The following is a 15,000-nucleotide window of genomic DNA, read 5'->3' on the forward strand; positions in this document are numbered from 1 at the left end:
GCCAACTTACCGACTTTGTCTCGATATCTGGCGACTTTCCAGACCCCCGTGGCGACTTAATTAGTCAAAAGCGACCAGCGACAAATCTAGCTACTTTTTCTGGTCATTTTGGGGAATTATTGTAAAGCATCTAACATATCCCATGTTCCACGATTCACGTTACAACCGAGCTAACAGGAGACGAGTAGACCTACGGTCTCCCTGGAGAGAGCCTGGTGATGCGAGGTTAGCCTACAGCGAGGATCCCCTCAAACGGTTCACTCTGTCTGGTCAGTCAATCGCACCCTCTCAGTCAGCTTAGCTAGCTATCATGTCAGTCAACTTTTATTTAAAAAAAATCATAAACAAGTTTATAAATACGTAAATAGTTAGTTTGTAAACCTGCTCAGCCTTTTTTTTTTTTTGCCATTTAGCCTTTCAGAATTGCATATTATGCAAATTAGTCTATTACGTCATCTAGCTACTTCTAGCTACTTTTGGGAGAGCCAACAGCTACTTCCATTACAGAGGAGTTGGCAACACTGCACACTGTCTGTTCCACACTGGAAACCATTGATACAGCAAGTCTACCCCCTCCCCCACAACACACTGGCCCACACACCGACACTCCGACACGCACGCACACACACACACACACACACACACACAACACACACACACACACACGCGAGGGAGGTAGATAAGATCTATGGGACAGTTATCTGCTGGATCTGCTATTGATTCTCTCTATGTGTGGACAGCAGGCAGCAGGGGAAACAGCACTTGAGGAGTGACTGACACACGCACACACACACACACGCGCACGCACGCACGCGCGCGCACGCACACACACACACACACACACGCGCGCGCACACGCGCACACACACACACACACACACACACACACACGTGAGAAACGACACCAGAGTTGCTCTGTGACTCTCAATATCTGTCACTCAATGATAACAGCACTTATGTGGTCAACGACTGTCATTTCAACAACGGTTATTTGAAATCAGAGTGGAAATCTCTCTCCCTCTGACACCCCCCCCTCCCCCCATCTCCCCTCCCTCCCTCCCTCCCTCACCTGGTGTGATGGCCACCCCCCCATCCCCCATCGTCCTCCTTCCTTCCCTCCCTCCCTCCCTCCCTCCTCACCTGGATTGGGTTACACCAATTTGGCGTAAGTCATTACTAAATGCAGGCATTTAGTAGTTACTAAACCCCTAGTTGTTATTAGCTAGTTTCAAACTAGTTGTTTACTAATTTCGGTTGCACCACGCCAATCTTTTGCCAGTCTTAGCTAGTAAATACTTATTAATGTGCAAGTTGTTACTAAAAAGACATTGTCGCATAAAACGTGATGGAAGAACAATATAGCCAATCAGCGAGCAAAGCAAAACCCTCCATTTTTAAATCCTCAATTTTGGCTGCCATTGGCTAAAAGCTGTCATTTTGAACATGTCATTTTATGAAGTTTTAATATGTTTTCAGGTGAGAAAGTAACCATATATATTGAATTTAATCAAAATAATTTGTCATAACTACATAACTACAAATCATAACTACGGCTCATGTGTCTTTTTATTGTACAAACTAAATAAATGTAGAAATGCAGGAACTGAATCACTATCTTCCATAGGCTGGTTTTCCCTGCTTCGGCAGGCTACTTTATCTCCGCTGAGGTAACGACGGTAAGCTACAAGTTAGTTATAACTTACACCACCTTAGGGGTAAGTATAAATATTTAGTAGTTACTAAGCTCTACGTCATAACTAGTGTGCTTGGTGCAACCCATTCAAGTTTAGTAGTGACTAAATCTTGATTTAGTAAATACTTACGCTATAACTAGGGTTAGTTTGTACTTAGTAAGACGTGGGGCAACCGGCTCCTGGTGTGATGGCCACCCCCCATCCCCCATCTCCCCTCCCTCCCTCCCTCCTTCCCTCCCTCACTCCCTCCCTCCCTCCTCACCTGGTGTGATGGCCACTCCCTCCCTCCCTCCCTCCTTCCCTCCCTCCCTCCTTCCCTCCTCACCTGGTGTGATGGCCACCCCCCCATCTCCCCTCCCTCCCTCCCTCCCTCCCTCCCTCCTCACCTGGTGTGATGGCCACCCCCCCCATCTCCCCTCCCTCCCTCCCTCCCTCTCTCCTTCCCTCCCCTCCCTCCTCCCCTCCCTCCCCTCCCTCCCTCCGCTCCTCACCTGGTGTGATGGCCACCCCGTTGCCGTTGACGACGGGGCTCTCCTCCTCCTCGTCCTCGGGGGGCTCCAGGCTGGCGCGCTGCTCCATGTTGCTGACCGACTGGTTCCTCTTCCTCTTGCCCTGGGCGCTGGGCCGGGCTCCGGGCAGCAGGGCCTCACTCACATTCAGAGGCGGGGCCGCCGGGGAGGGCTCCGCTGGGGGCTTGGGTGTGCCGTAGAAGTTATCTAAGAGAGGGAGAGAGGGAGGGAGAGAGGGTGGGAGGGAGGAAGGGAGGGAGAGAGGGAGAGGGGGAGGGAGGGAGGGAGGGAGGGAGAGGGAAGGAGGGAGGGAGAGGGAAGGAGGGAGGGAGGGAAGGAGGGAGGGAGAGTGGGGAGGGAAGGAGGGAGGGAGGGAGAGGGAAGGAGGGAGAGAGAGTGGGAGGGAGGGAGAGAGAGGGAGGGAGGGAGAGAGGGGGAGGGAGGGAGAGAGAGGGAGTGAGAGAGAGAGAGAGAAAGGTGGGTTAGGGGTTTGTCAAGTTGTCATCACAGTTCAGAGTGTAAAGGCCTAAACGGACTGAAACAGGACAAGTCTCGGGAGAGGAGCAGAAATGTCACCGTGTGACCAGATAGATTTCCTTTCTCCTTATTTACCTCTTAAGCAGAAAAGGCGTCCGTATCAGAGACGGGTATTTCATCTGGATTTTAATGAAATCTTCTCTGTCGGGAAATATTGTAGGATTAAATATTGAGCGCGCGTGAGAGGCGGAGGCATCTCATTTGATTATCCGTCAACAGGGTGAGAGAGAGAGAGAGAGAGTGACAGGAGAAGAAAGAGAGAGAGAGAAGGAGAGAGAGAGAGAGAGATGAGGAGAAAGAGAGAGAGAGAGAGAGAGGAGAGGGAGAGGAGGAGAAAGAGAGAGAGAGGGAGAGAGAGAGGACTACAGAGTGAGAGAGAGAGAGATGGAGAAAGAGAGAGAGAGAAGGAGAGAGAGAGAGCGAGAGGAGGAGAGGAGCGGAGAGACAGCGAGGTAGAAGACGAGGACGTCCAGGGAGGAGAGTCCAGGGACGCTGGCTTCCTTTCATCCCAGCAGGAGAAGCTCTAATTAATGGCTGTGAGAAGGTTTCTACCCCCCCCCCCCCACACACACACACACACACACACACACACACACACACACACACACACACACACACACACACACACACACACTCCTGCTAACAACAGCAAGAGAGGACAGTACCCTAGAAAATGAAAGGAGGCAGATAAAAGACCCCCCTCTCATTTAATTTATCTCTCTCTCTCTCTCTAGTCCTCTCTCTCTCTCTCCCTCTCTAGTCCCCTCTCTCTCCCTCTCTCTCCCTCTCTCTCCCTCTCTCTCCCTCTCTCACTCTCTCTCTCTCTCTCTCTCTCTCTCTCCCACATGTCTTAATGTGCAAATTACAGATTGAGCTGTAAGTGCCTCCAGCAGCACCGCCACCTAGAAAGAGACACGTTCTCCTAGTGGGCGACACACACACACACACACACACACACACACACACACACACACACACGCACGCACACACGCACGGAAATACACACATCGCTGCAGGGCAACTGAACCAGTAAATCCTCCATCTGTACTGTACATACAGATCCCTGACAGGGCGGAAAACCAGATGCACAGTCTTGTACTGGAGATGACATCAACCCAGAGATGAGTCATCCATCCAAGCAGTGTGGGCACATAGAAGCTGAATTTCGTGACGTTAGAGTTATAAGGTTCTATCTCCATTTTTGTCAAAATTGAGTTTTTTTTTTACATAATCTGATCCATTAGGTGTTTATTAATGCCTGTGTGGTGTTATTTTTTTTAAATGTTGACATTTTCGAGTTAGTAATTCATAAAATACAAAGGTTCCATCTCACAAAACATAATGGAATGTAAAAACTTTGACGCTCAATATCTCTGAACTATCCTAAACGGAGATAGAACCTTATCATTCTAAGCTCACGATTTGTTTTTTAATGCTGTATGTAAAGCACTTTGAATGGCCTCGTATGAAACGTGCCGTACTAATAAACCTGCTTTGCCCTGCCTGAATATGAAGACGTCAACTAACAATCAAACGTGGTGGAGTAGCAGGAAGATCTGCGGCTCCTGTGATTGGACAGAATGGGACGTCCTGGCTGTCTTCACTGGTTGATATGGATGATTGTGTTTCCCCCAGAATGAATCAATTGAAATCACCAGGTCTGCTCAGAATAGACAGTTGAAGAGATGGCCTTCATTTAGCTGATCAGCGACCCACAGTACTCATGTGACAGCTGTGAGTGAGTAGTTTCCTCCAGTACACTTTTTATGTTGTCAGCTACCTGCTGACACAGTATCAGCTGTACATTGCAAATCATATTCTTCTGACAAACTGCTGAACTTGCTCCTCAATATAGAGTCCCTTGGAAACTCAGTCCCTTAAGTTACTATGGTAACCAGCCTCTGGCCTCTCTCCGGCCAGTGTTCTAATTCTGGCTCGGCGCCACTTCTCAAATAACAGTGGCTGAGGCGTGCTGGTCAGTTTAACCCCAGCTTCCAAGTAACACATCATAACATATTATGTAAAGCACTTTGAATGGCCTCGTATGAAATGTGCCGTACTAATAAACCTGCCTTGCCCTGCCTGAATATGAAGACGCCAACTAACAATCAAACATGGTGGAGAAGCAGGAAGATCTGAGGCTCCTCTAAGGTGATTGGACAGAATGGAATGTCCTGGCTGTCTTCATTGGTTGAGCTGTCCTCACACTGGGGGTCTGGCTAGGTTAGAACAAGGCACGTAAGGCAAAGTCCTGGTCATGACACCCTGGCTATGGTGTCTGAGACATGGCTACCCTCGGCTGTCATTCACTTCATATCTCCAAGCACCTGACTACAAGTAAGTAAGTAAGTAAAGTAACGTTTATTTCTATAGCACCCATCACAGACCAGGGGTCACAAAGTGCTTTACATGTATAAGAACATAATAAAAGAGCAAAAAGTTATAGCAGGTTAAAAGAAATAGGTAAACAAGTGAAAATAAGAACAAGTAACAGACAACAAGTGTACAACAATATCAACAGGACACAGAAAGATAGACTTTTGGGGTTAGCCAAAAGCCTGTCTATACAGGACAGTCTGTAGCTGTTTTTTAAAAGCCTCCACCGAGACCGCTGATCTAAGATCCAAGGGCAGAGCATTCCAAAGCCTGGGGGCCACGGTTTGGAATGCTCCATCACCCTGGGTCTTCAGTCTGGCATGGGGGACAACCAGCAAACCCTGGTCAGAGGACCTGAGAGACCTATTGGGGCTGTAAGGACGCAGTAGGTCACAGATGTAGGCAGGTGCCTGACCGTGGAGGGCTCTGTAAGTAATGACCAGAACCTTGAATTGAATTCTACATTTGATGGGGAGCCAGGGTAGGGACGCTAAGATGGGAGTGATATGACATATAGGGTGGATGGACAAGCCAGGTCTTACCTTCATAGGTTCCACTCTCTAGCAAGGCTCCACTTTGCTCCAGTTCCATAAAGCGCTCCACGCTCACAAAGTTATAGTCCACCCCTGGCACCTCCCCCTCCTTAGGCTGCCTGGTGGTGCCTGAGATGAGATGGGGAACATGGGGGGGGGGGGGGGGGGGGATGCAGAGAAGTGGGAAAGAGAGGGAAGAAGGTAGGAAGAGTCATCACTTCTGATTATGATACAAACCCATTTCATAACTGCATGCTGTTGTAAGACTGATGGATATGACAAGTACAGTACACACACACACACACACACACACACACACACACACACATAGGGCTGCAACTAACGATTATTTTGGTAGTCGACTAATCTGTCGATTATTTTTTCGGTTAGTCGTGTGGCTTTTCGCTGCGCGTAAATGGCGACGCAGAAGCATAAATCCGGCTTAACTAGCTATCTAACCTAACGTTACGCCAAGCTACAGCTGCTCACAGAGCTAGTTGATTGGCTAGCTAGCATTGCTGGCTAGACTACAGACAGCTCACGTTAGTAGGCTACGCTTGGCGCTGTTTATCTTACAGACAGCTCGCTGGTGGACTCAACATAATTGAAATAGCATTCACTTATCAAGCATCATTCATGATCATCCACCATGACTACCTGGTATTTTAATAGCGACCACCCCTCACTTCATTTCATCTCGCGTTCTCCTGGCTTCAACATGGAAAACCCCTGCTACGTAACGTTACATACAAGCGCCTCTGTCTGTCACACCCGTGCCACAGGGCAAATAAATTAATAGCACAAACGCTCATAGCATGTACAGCCCTGTCCATGAGACGTTGTTTTCCAACATGTAACAGTAAAGCTAACATAAACATTACGACCCTAACAATATAACGTTAGCCAGTTGGCTAACAACGTTAGCTAAAACTTACCCAGCTGATTCTTGCATGGCTCCCGTAAAAAAAATAATAAAAAAAAAAGTCTTTTTTTTATATAAATACGATTAGTCGACACTAAAATTCCACGTCGACGAGTTTTTATAATCGACGTCGTCGATTATGTCGCCTAATCGTTGCAGCCCTACACACACACAGGTCATTTACAGATGTGCAATGATCTTCAATCCCATATACTGTAAGCTTGTATTGTAACTACATGCATCAATAAACATCTTTCAATCACATTTTTCAATGTCAATCACTGAGTTCCAACCAATTAAACAGACAGGCAGTGACTTTAATCAGCAGACTGGCATCATACTGACTGTGGCACACACATCTCAATACAATGTTCAAGCAAAGTCAACATAGAAAAGATAACATGACCTGTCTATCTGGGAGGCTTGTAGAGGTAGACATGGGAGGACAGGCTCATTATAATGTATGGAATAGAACATGTTTGACATCATTGGGTATTCTGTTCTATGCATTATTTAAGAGCTCGTCAGAGGGCTGTATTTAGACTCAAAAGGGGAAATGTTATCTAATGGAATAAGGCAGCTTGCAAGATTTGGATGAAAGTAGTCCTAGATTATTATATGGAGTAGAAATATGTATGAACACCTGTCTGTAATTTAATGTATTCTAGGAATAAAGTGTATAAGGTGGTGTATAAATTGTATAAGGCTATTGTGTACAGCTATTTTATGAAATACATTTTTATTAGAATAACTATTAGATCACAAGAGTTGTACTACAGGCCTATCTCGCCATCGGAAACCCTGTCTAGTTTACTGCAATGTAATATAGTAAGATACACTGTACCATCCTCAAGATCAAAAGACACTAGGCTATTTTAGCCTTTTAATTAATGTATAGATATTTGGAAATATGTTTCTTATTATTATTTTAATTGTTTTCAAAACACACACACACACACACGCAGACAAGCAAGCAGGCACGCACACATACATGCAAAATGCACGCACACACACACACACACACATACAGTATGGAGGCCCACCCAAAATAGTAGTGTGATTGGACTGCTGCGACAAAATCAATTTGAGCATCAAAACACAAGGGTACTGTGTGTGTGTGTGTGTGTGTGTGTGCACGTGTGCGCGTGTGCATGCGTGCGCGTGTGCGCGCGTGTGTGCGTATTTCATTTCGTACAATCAACATCACTCTCTCGGCGAGCCAATACTTGGTGATGTTCCTGAAGTTATTAATGAGTGAATCGATAGCCCACTCTCACACAACCATGATTCAAGGCTCTTTACACAGTGGTGCTCGTCAGCTTATTGCAGAAACATCACTTTACCATGCGGCAATTAGGCCAGCTTGAAGAAGCTCCAGGGACCTGGGGAGAGAAGCTACTGTATGCAAGCTGCTTTATGAAGCCACAGAGGGAGGGCTTCTCGGAGCTAATGAGGATCTCTGTACGCGCGCGTCTGTGCCAAGTGGACTCTTCTCCAGCTCGCCGAAGACTCGGCTGGTGTTGATTTCTCCTCGCTGGCTGCATTGATCATCTGAGACCCCTGAATGGCCAGTGAGCGAGAGTCTGCTCGCAGTGTCCCCCCCCCCCCCCCCCAGGAACCGAAGCAGACAGCGTGAGTGACTGGGCTTGATCAAACTGTGCTTTGCTGAAAAAAACGCGTCTGGTTTTCTTGTCAGATTTTTCCTCCAGCGAAAGCCTTTTTTCGCTCAGATCTCGCACGTACACTTACACACTTACATAACGGCACGTCTTCATCTTGTCAGGAAAGCGTGTGTGTATTGCCACGAGCTCAACAGGGCACTGTGTACACAAGGTTTTGAGTGACTGCGCTTTGAATCATGGGAAAACAGAGAGTGTCTGTTTGGAATGGGAGCTTGCAGAAGGCCCATTGTCTGACAGTAAGCAATGGATACACACGCACACACACATACACACACACACACACACACACACACACACACACACACACAGAGTGAGCGGTGGCTAATCACCCTCCGCAGCAGAGAATCCCTAGAGCCTCGGCAGGGCTTTCCTCTCCTGTGTGTGCGTGTGATATCTTCCTCATCTTCATCATCGTATCTCCATTGATCTATTATCACTGCTCCTCTCCTACAGAGGGACTGACTAAACTCACGTACACGTGGGAGCGGCAGTGGAGTGATTATCAGGCTCGTCTGTTAATGAGCCTCTCATTGCCTCCGCCTGTGGAGGATGAAGGGAGTTCCATCTTAAAACATAAAATGGCAACGTGACGCACAAGGCCCTCAACCAGAGGAGTGTGTGTGTGTGTGTGTGTGTGTGTGTGTGTGAGTGTGAGTGTGTGTGAGTGTGTGTGTGTGTGTGTGAGTGTGAGTGTGAGTGTGAGTGTGAGTGTGAGTGTGAGTGTGTGTGTGTGTGTGTGTGTGTGTGTGTGTGTGTGTGTGTGTGTGTGTGTGTGTGAGTGTGTGTGTGTGTGAGTGTGAGTAATTTATAATCATTTTAATTTAATTTTGCCATTTAGCAGACGCTTTTAATCCAAAGCGACTTACAATTACGAATTACAGGGACATTCCCCCTGGAGTAACTGAGGGCTAAGTGCCTTACTCAAGGGCACACTAGTAGTGGTGTGGTTTCAGGCGGGATTTGAACTCACAACCTTCCGATCACAAGTCCATCTCACTATCCACTAGACCACCACTACCCCCAGTAGTGTGAGAGTGTGAGTGTGAGTGTGAGTGTGAGTAATTTATAATAATTTTAATTTAATTTTGCCATTTACCACTACCCCCAGTAGTGTGAGTGTGAGTGTGAGTGTGTGTGTGTGTGTGTGTGTGTGTGTGTGAGTGTGAGTGTGAGTGTGAGTGTGAGTGTGAGTGTGAGTGTGAGTGTGAGTGTGAGTGTGAGTGTGAGTGTGTGTGTGTGTGTGTGTGTGTGTGTGTGTGTGAGTGAGTGTGAGTGTGAGTGTGAGTGTGTGTGTGTGTGTGTGTGTGTGTGTGTGTATCCTCGGCCCTCCGAGGGGTGCTAGTGTACCCCACTGTGTAACACTAATCTCATCTGTGAGCCTATCACAATGCAGCAGGGGTCCCTAATGCCACAACATCATAAAAAGGCTTTACACTTGGCGGGGGCACAGGTGAGGCACAGGTGTGTGAATGATTCCTGATCGTCATGGGGTGGAGCAGGAGAACGGGGCGCAGAACAGGGTAGCTGTCCTGATCTACACAGGGCCAGAGAGAACTACACTCAACAAACAGAAAGGTGGGGCGTCTCCAGCACCGTCTCTGTGGCAGCACACTTCCCTTGGGCAGTTGGCTGCCCTAGAACAACTATCATATAGGCTGCTAGATAAGGTGGAGGAATATCGCTTCAAATGGGGGCAGTATCAGTCATATATTGAGAAATAACGTGTAAAACGTGGAAAGAAAAAAGTTAACTGCTATAAGTATGACTGTTAGACAATGCTGTAGTTTTACATTTCTGTACATCACCATTATGTTTTGTTGTGTCTAGTTGCTGTCTTTTTAATTTATTGTCCAATGTCAACTGTTACTTGTGATGGATGTCTGTTCATTGTTTGTTTATTGAAAATAATAAAAACGATTAATCATAAAAAAAAAAGAAAGCTGGGGCGTTGGCATTTGAACCACGCTACCATTGGAAATGCCAAACCAGCATGGTTCATTTCTCAGCCGTTTGACCACCGACTTATTGTATTTTAATTTCTATGCATCTCAACTGATATGTGTCCATGCATCTCTACAGGCAGACTTGGTTTCTAGAGTGAAAACCTCTAGTGAAACCTGTAATGTTTTAAGACAAATACAAATGAGTGAGAATAGAGATAAGAATGCTACTGTCGCTCCAGCCCCAGCCCCAGCCCCAGCCCACCAGCCCCAGCCCAGCCCCAGCCCCAGCCCCAGCCCCTGCCTCAGCCCCAGACCCAGCCCCAGCCCCCGCCTCAGCCCCAGCCCCAGACCAGCCCCAGACCAGCCCCAGACCAGACCAGCCCCAGCCCCAGCCCCCCAGCCCCAGCCCCAGCCCCAGCCCAGCCCAGCCCCACCCCCAGCCCCAGCCCAGCCCCCCAGCCCCAGCCCCAGCCCCCCAGCCCCAGCCCCAGTCCCAGACCAGCCCCAGCCCCCCAGCCCCAGTCCCAGCCACAGCCCCCCAGCCCCAGCCCCAGCCTCAGCCCCAGACAGGGGCACTATCAGATCCGCAAGAAATTATTCTGGTGCCTACGCAAGAGCGGACACAGCCTGTTGGCACGGTGATGACCCCTGATAGCCTCCTCCCAGAGTTTCATCCGCCAGTTCATTTGATGGTCGCGCCCGGGGAGAGATTCAGGGGGCGATCGGCTCAGTAGGTCTGAGATATCGATCGACTCGCTGGCCTTGAGAGAGGCTCCGTCTCTTTCTCCCTAGGCCTCAGCTGTAAGCCTCCCCCTCTCTCTCTCTCCATTGTGTGCTATCTCTCTCTGTTTGTCTTTCTCTCTGCATCTCTCTTTCTCTTTCTATATCTCTCTCTCTCTCTGAGAGAGATACCCACCAGTCCAGAGAAAACTAAGAAATTGACTTTTTATTCTAATTAGCAGAGACCTCCGGTCGGAAACATCAACAACTATATTAGCCTCTGTCACACTCACACGCGTGTGCACGCACACGCACACGCACAGTCACGCACACTCTCTCTTTCTCTCTCTCCTCTATATGAGCCAGAGGTCAGTTATATACAATGTGAGAGAAAATTATTATATGTAATAAGCTACATTTAAGAATCAAACATCATCTTGGGTTGAATGTCTGCAGAAGATGATTTCCTGTTGTCACACACAACAGAACCAGTTTCTCTACTTGAAACTTGACATGGGCTAAGACAATAGACACATTTACATGATTACAAAGACCTGATTGCCCTACCATCTAGAGCAGTTTCTGACCTTTGTGTTGCCCCAGACCCAGTACTCTAAGACCAGACTGAACCAGTTGTGGCCATTGTGTTCCGCTTTCACCCTTTGTCTATCTGAGAGAAAGTGGGGGCCGCTTCCCCCCTAGCCTTCATCATAATCACCTTCATCAAATGTACAGGTCCACACCCATTGCTCATGATTGGTCTAAACCTCACCTGAGGGCGGACCCCTTACCTGAAGGTACCTGTTTGTATAAATACTCAGATGAAATGAATGATGATACTTTTTGAGGAACTTTCACTGTCAAGACCTATCTGACGTGCTTGTAAATTTCCTCCTTCTGCAGAAGAATATTAAATATCTTCTCTTATACATCTTGAAACGAAACAGGCTGCCATTATTAAATAATTTACTCTAACAACAACAAGTATGTGAACCCTTTGGAATGACCTGGATTTCTGGATAAATTGGTCATAAAATGTGTTCTGATCTTCATCTGAACAATTTACAAACACATCACAACAATAGACAAACACAGTCTGCTTAAACTAATACCACACAAACAATGATATGTTTTCATGTTTTTATTGAACACGGATAAATCACCATCAGAAATATGACCTCCTGCTAAAAGGACCAGGGCAATAATAGAGCTATGCGAGGAGTTGGGTTACCTTGACATATGGAGGGTCACACACCCAGGAGAGAAGGACTTTTAAAAATGTTCAAGTGTCCATAAGAGTAGATCAAGGATCGACTATTTCTTTGTTCCCAAGCCTAAATTAAATCTGATAACCTCTTGAATGAATGAATGAATGGTCTTTATTGTCATTGATATAGTACAGGTACCATACAACGAAATTTGGGAGGGGGGGCTCCCCTGGTGCTAGGAAAAAAACTAAAAACAAGAAGGGAAAAGAGCTGGTTTACATAAATAAAGGCTATGTACACTATCCACTACTATGCTATACAAATAAAACACTGTGCTGTACTCTATGCTATGCTATACATATCCTAACATTTCCTATCTCTGAACCTTATGTACCCGAGGGTTGTCATATTGCACATAGTGTTATTGCACATTCATTTAAAGTGTCGCAGTTTGCAGGTTTGAAATGTTCACAGTTGTGTTTCAATATTGCACTTGTTCTATATCACAATCTCAGACCATAGTCCCATATCCCTCCAGCTCCTCCATGAGGGGAGTACTCCTACCAGGATGTGGAGTTGTAACTCTTCCTTGCTTAGTGACCCTAAATTTGTCTCATTTTTTACATCTGAATTTAAGATATTTTATTAAATTAACACCTGACATTTCTCCATCAACCCTCTGGGAAACAAGTAAGGCTTACTCTAGAGGCCTAATAATATATATGTGAGTAGTAAACGACGTAAAGCTTGTGAGTGTCAAAGCTGGAGAGTCAATTATCAGAAGCAGAAAAATCCTATGTTACAAACCCTTCTGAGACTAATTAAAAAACAATGTTGGCTATCAAGGCTTCACTAAACTCTTTACTCACTCATAAAGCGGAACAGTGCATCAGATTTGCTCGACAGAAGCTATACGAATTTGGAAACAAAACAAGTAAATACCTGGCTAGATTGGTAAGTAAGACAGCGGATTCCCAACGTATTTCGGCCATTAAGGATGCTGATGGTAAAAGGAGAACAGATGCAGAGAATATCAACAACGCGTTTGAGAAATGTTATAGTCAGCTACAATATAAACGTGAGCAACCTGTGTGTAGTCAGAGGTTCTCTTGAATCGACCCAAATTTACAGATCTACAGAAGGAAACGCTTAATAAACAACAGAACAGGAGATCAAGGAAGCTCTGGGTTCACTACAATCAGGCAAAGCACCAGGCCCTGATGGACTGGGTTGTGAATTTTGATAAAGAATTCAAATCATTACTGATACAACCCTTGCTAGGTTGGCTAGGTAAAGCTACTATATAACCCGTTATCTGCCGTCTTAACAAATGGTAGAAGGTCATCTTATTTCCGCCTGGGCCGTGGAACAAGACAGGGGTGCCCTTTGTCCCTCCTATTATTTGCGATTGCCATCGAGCCCTTGGCGGAATCTATTAGACACGCCCCTTCTATTAGACACGCCCCTTCTATTAGACACACCCCTTCTATTTCAGGTATATCAGCTGGGGATAAGACACATTTTTTCTAAATCAGAGGCTCTTCCTTTGGGTGGTCTCTGTGATATTCCCCCCCAGTATCTTGCCTGTTTAGATGGGCAGTGCAGGGCATCACATATCTAGGAATAGTGATAACCTTTTATCAGACACCTTCAGAGTTTTTCAGACACCTTCAGATACAACGTTTTTTAAATAGCCCAAAAGACACTGGCCTCTGTCACCAACCCTCTCCGCTGGAGAAGATAGTCTCTGCTGGAAAGATGAGAGGCATTCTGGGGCTTGGGTATAGAGCACTTTCTAAATATGATAAAGGCAAACCTGCATTCATGCCCAAAGATTGGAATAACGACCTGAATACCTGAATACTGATGAAGCAACTTGGTCACTAATATGGAAATCGGCAAATTACTTCTCGATCTGTAATAGGACGAAGGAAATGCAATTTAGACTACTACAACATTTCAGATTACTCCCCAATTTAGACATAAAATGGATCATAACAAATCGGAAAAGTGTACAAAGTGTATTACTGAGGTTGGGAGCTTTGTTCATTGTGTTTGGACTTAATAATAATAATAATAATAACTTTAAATTCTATAGCGCCTTTCAAAAAACCCAAGGACGCTTTACAAATCTAAAGGGAAATGATCAGACAGACAAAACAGAAAACAAACAAAGCAAAACTGAAACATTGACTAGAGGCCAAAGGCCTTGGTGAACAGATGGGTTTTAAGGGCTAATTTGAAGGAGTCCAGGGTCGGGGCATTGCGGATCACTGTGTGGAGGGAGTTCCAGAGAGTAGGTGCGGCTACGCTGAAGGCTCTGTCCCCAAAGGTCGGTAGGTTGGTGCGGGGGGTGGATAGCAGGCCCATGACGAATCTGCCTACAGGGGTGAGATCGAGGGGCTGCAGAGCTGGTGCAGTTTAAACAATCTGGAGCTAAATGCTCTAAAAACAGTGGAGATGGTGGTGGACTTCCGAAGGAAAGCAGCCCTGCCCCCTCCCATCACGCTGGGAGGTACCCCGGTGGCCTCCGTGGAGTCATGCCGCTTTCTAGGCATGACCATCTCCCGGGACCTAAAGTGGGAGCAGAACACCGAGGCCCTCACAAAGAAGGCCCAGAAGAGGATGTTCTTCCTCCGGCAGCTGAGGAAACTCAGGCTGCCGAGGTCCATGATGGTCCAGTTCTACACGGCCATCATAGAGTCCATCCTCACCCACTCCATCATCACCTGGTTCCCTGCTGCAACGACCAAGGACAAGGCCAAGTTGCAGAGGGTGCTACGTTCAGCAGAGAGGGTGATCGGCTGTCCCTTGCCCTCCCTCAACTCCCTGCATGACACCAGGGCTCTGAGGAGGGCAAGGAAGATCATGGCAGAC

General features: G+C 46.7%; 1 protein-coding gene across 1 annotated transcript in view; it reads right to left on the bottom strand.

Moving 5' to 3' along the window:
- The window catches only part of magi2b (membrane associated guanylate kinase, WW and PDZ domain containing 2b), a gene marked incomplete at both ends in the record, with an annotated part of 102,645 nt that overhangs the window by 47,820 nt on the left and 39,825 nt on the right, over positions 1 to 15,000 (bottom strand). Inside the window, 2 exons of the mRNA XM_080545003.1 lie at positions 2,185 to 2,409; positions 5,658 to 5,777. Of these exons, the coding sequence (XP_080401129.1) occupies positions 2,185 to 2,409; positions 5,658 to 5,777 (345 nt within the window). The remainder of the gene's footprint in view (positions 1 to 2,184; positions 2,410 to 5,657; positions 5,778 to 15,000) is intronic.

This window comes from Nansenia antarctica (genome assembly GCF_963989245.1).
Source record: "Nansenia antarctica genome assembly, chromosome: 14".
NCBI lineage: Eukaryota > Metazoa > Chordata > Actinopteri > Argentiniformes > Microstomatidae > Nansenia > Nansenia antarctica.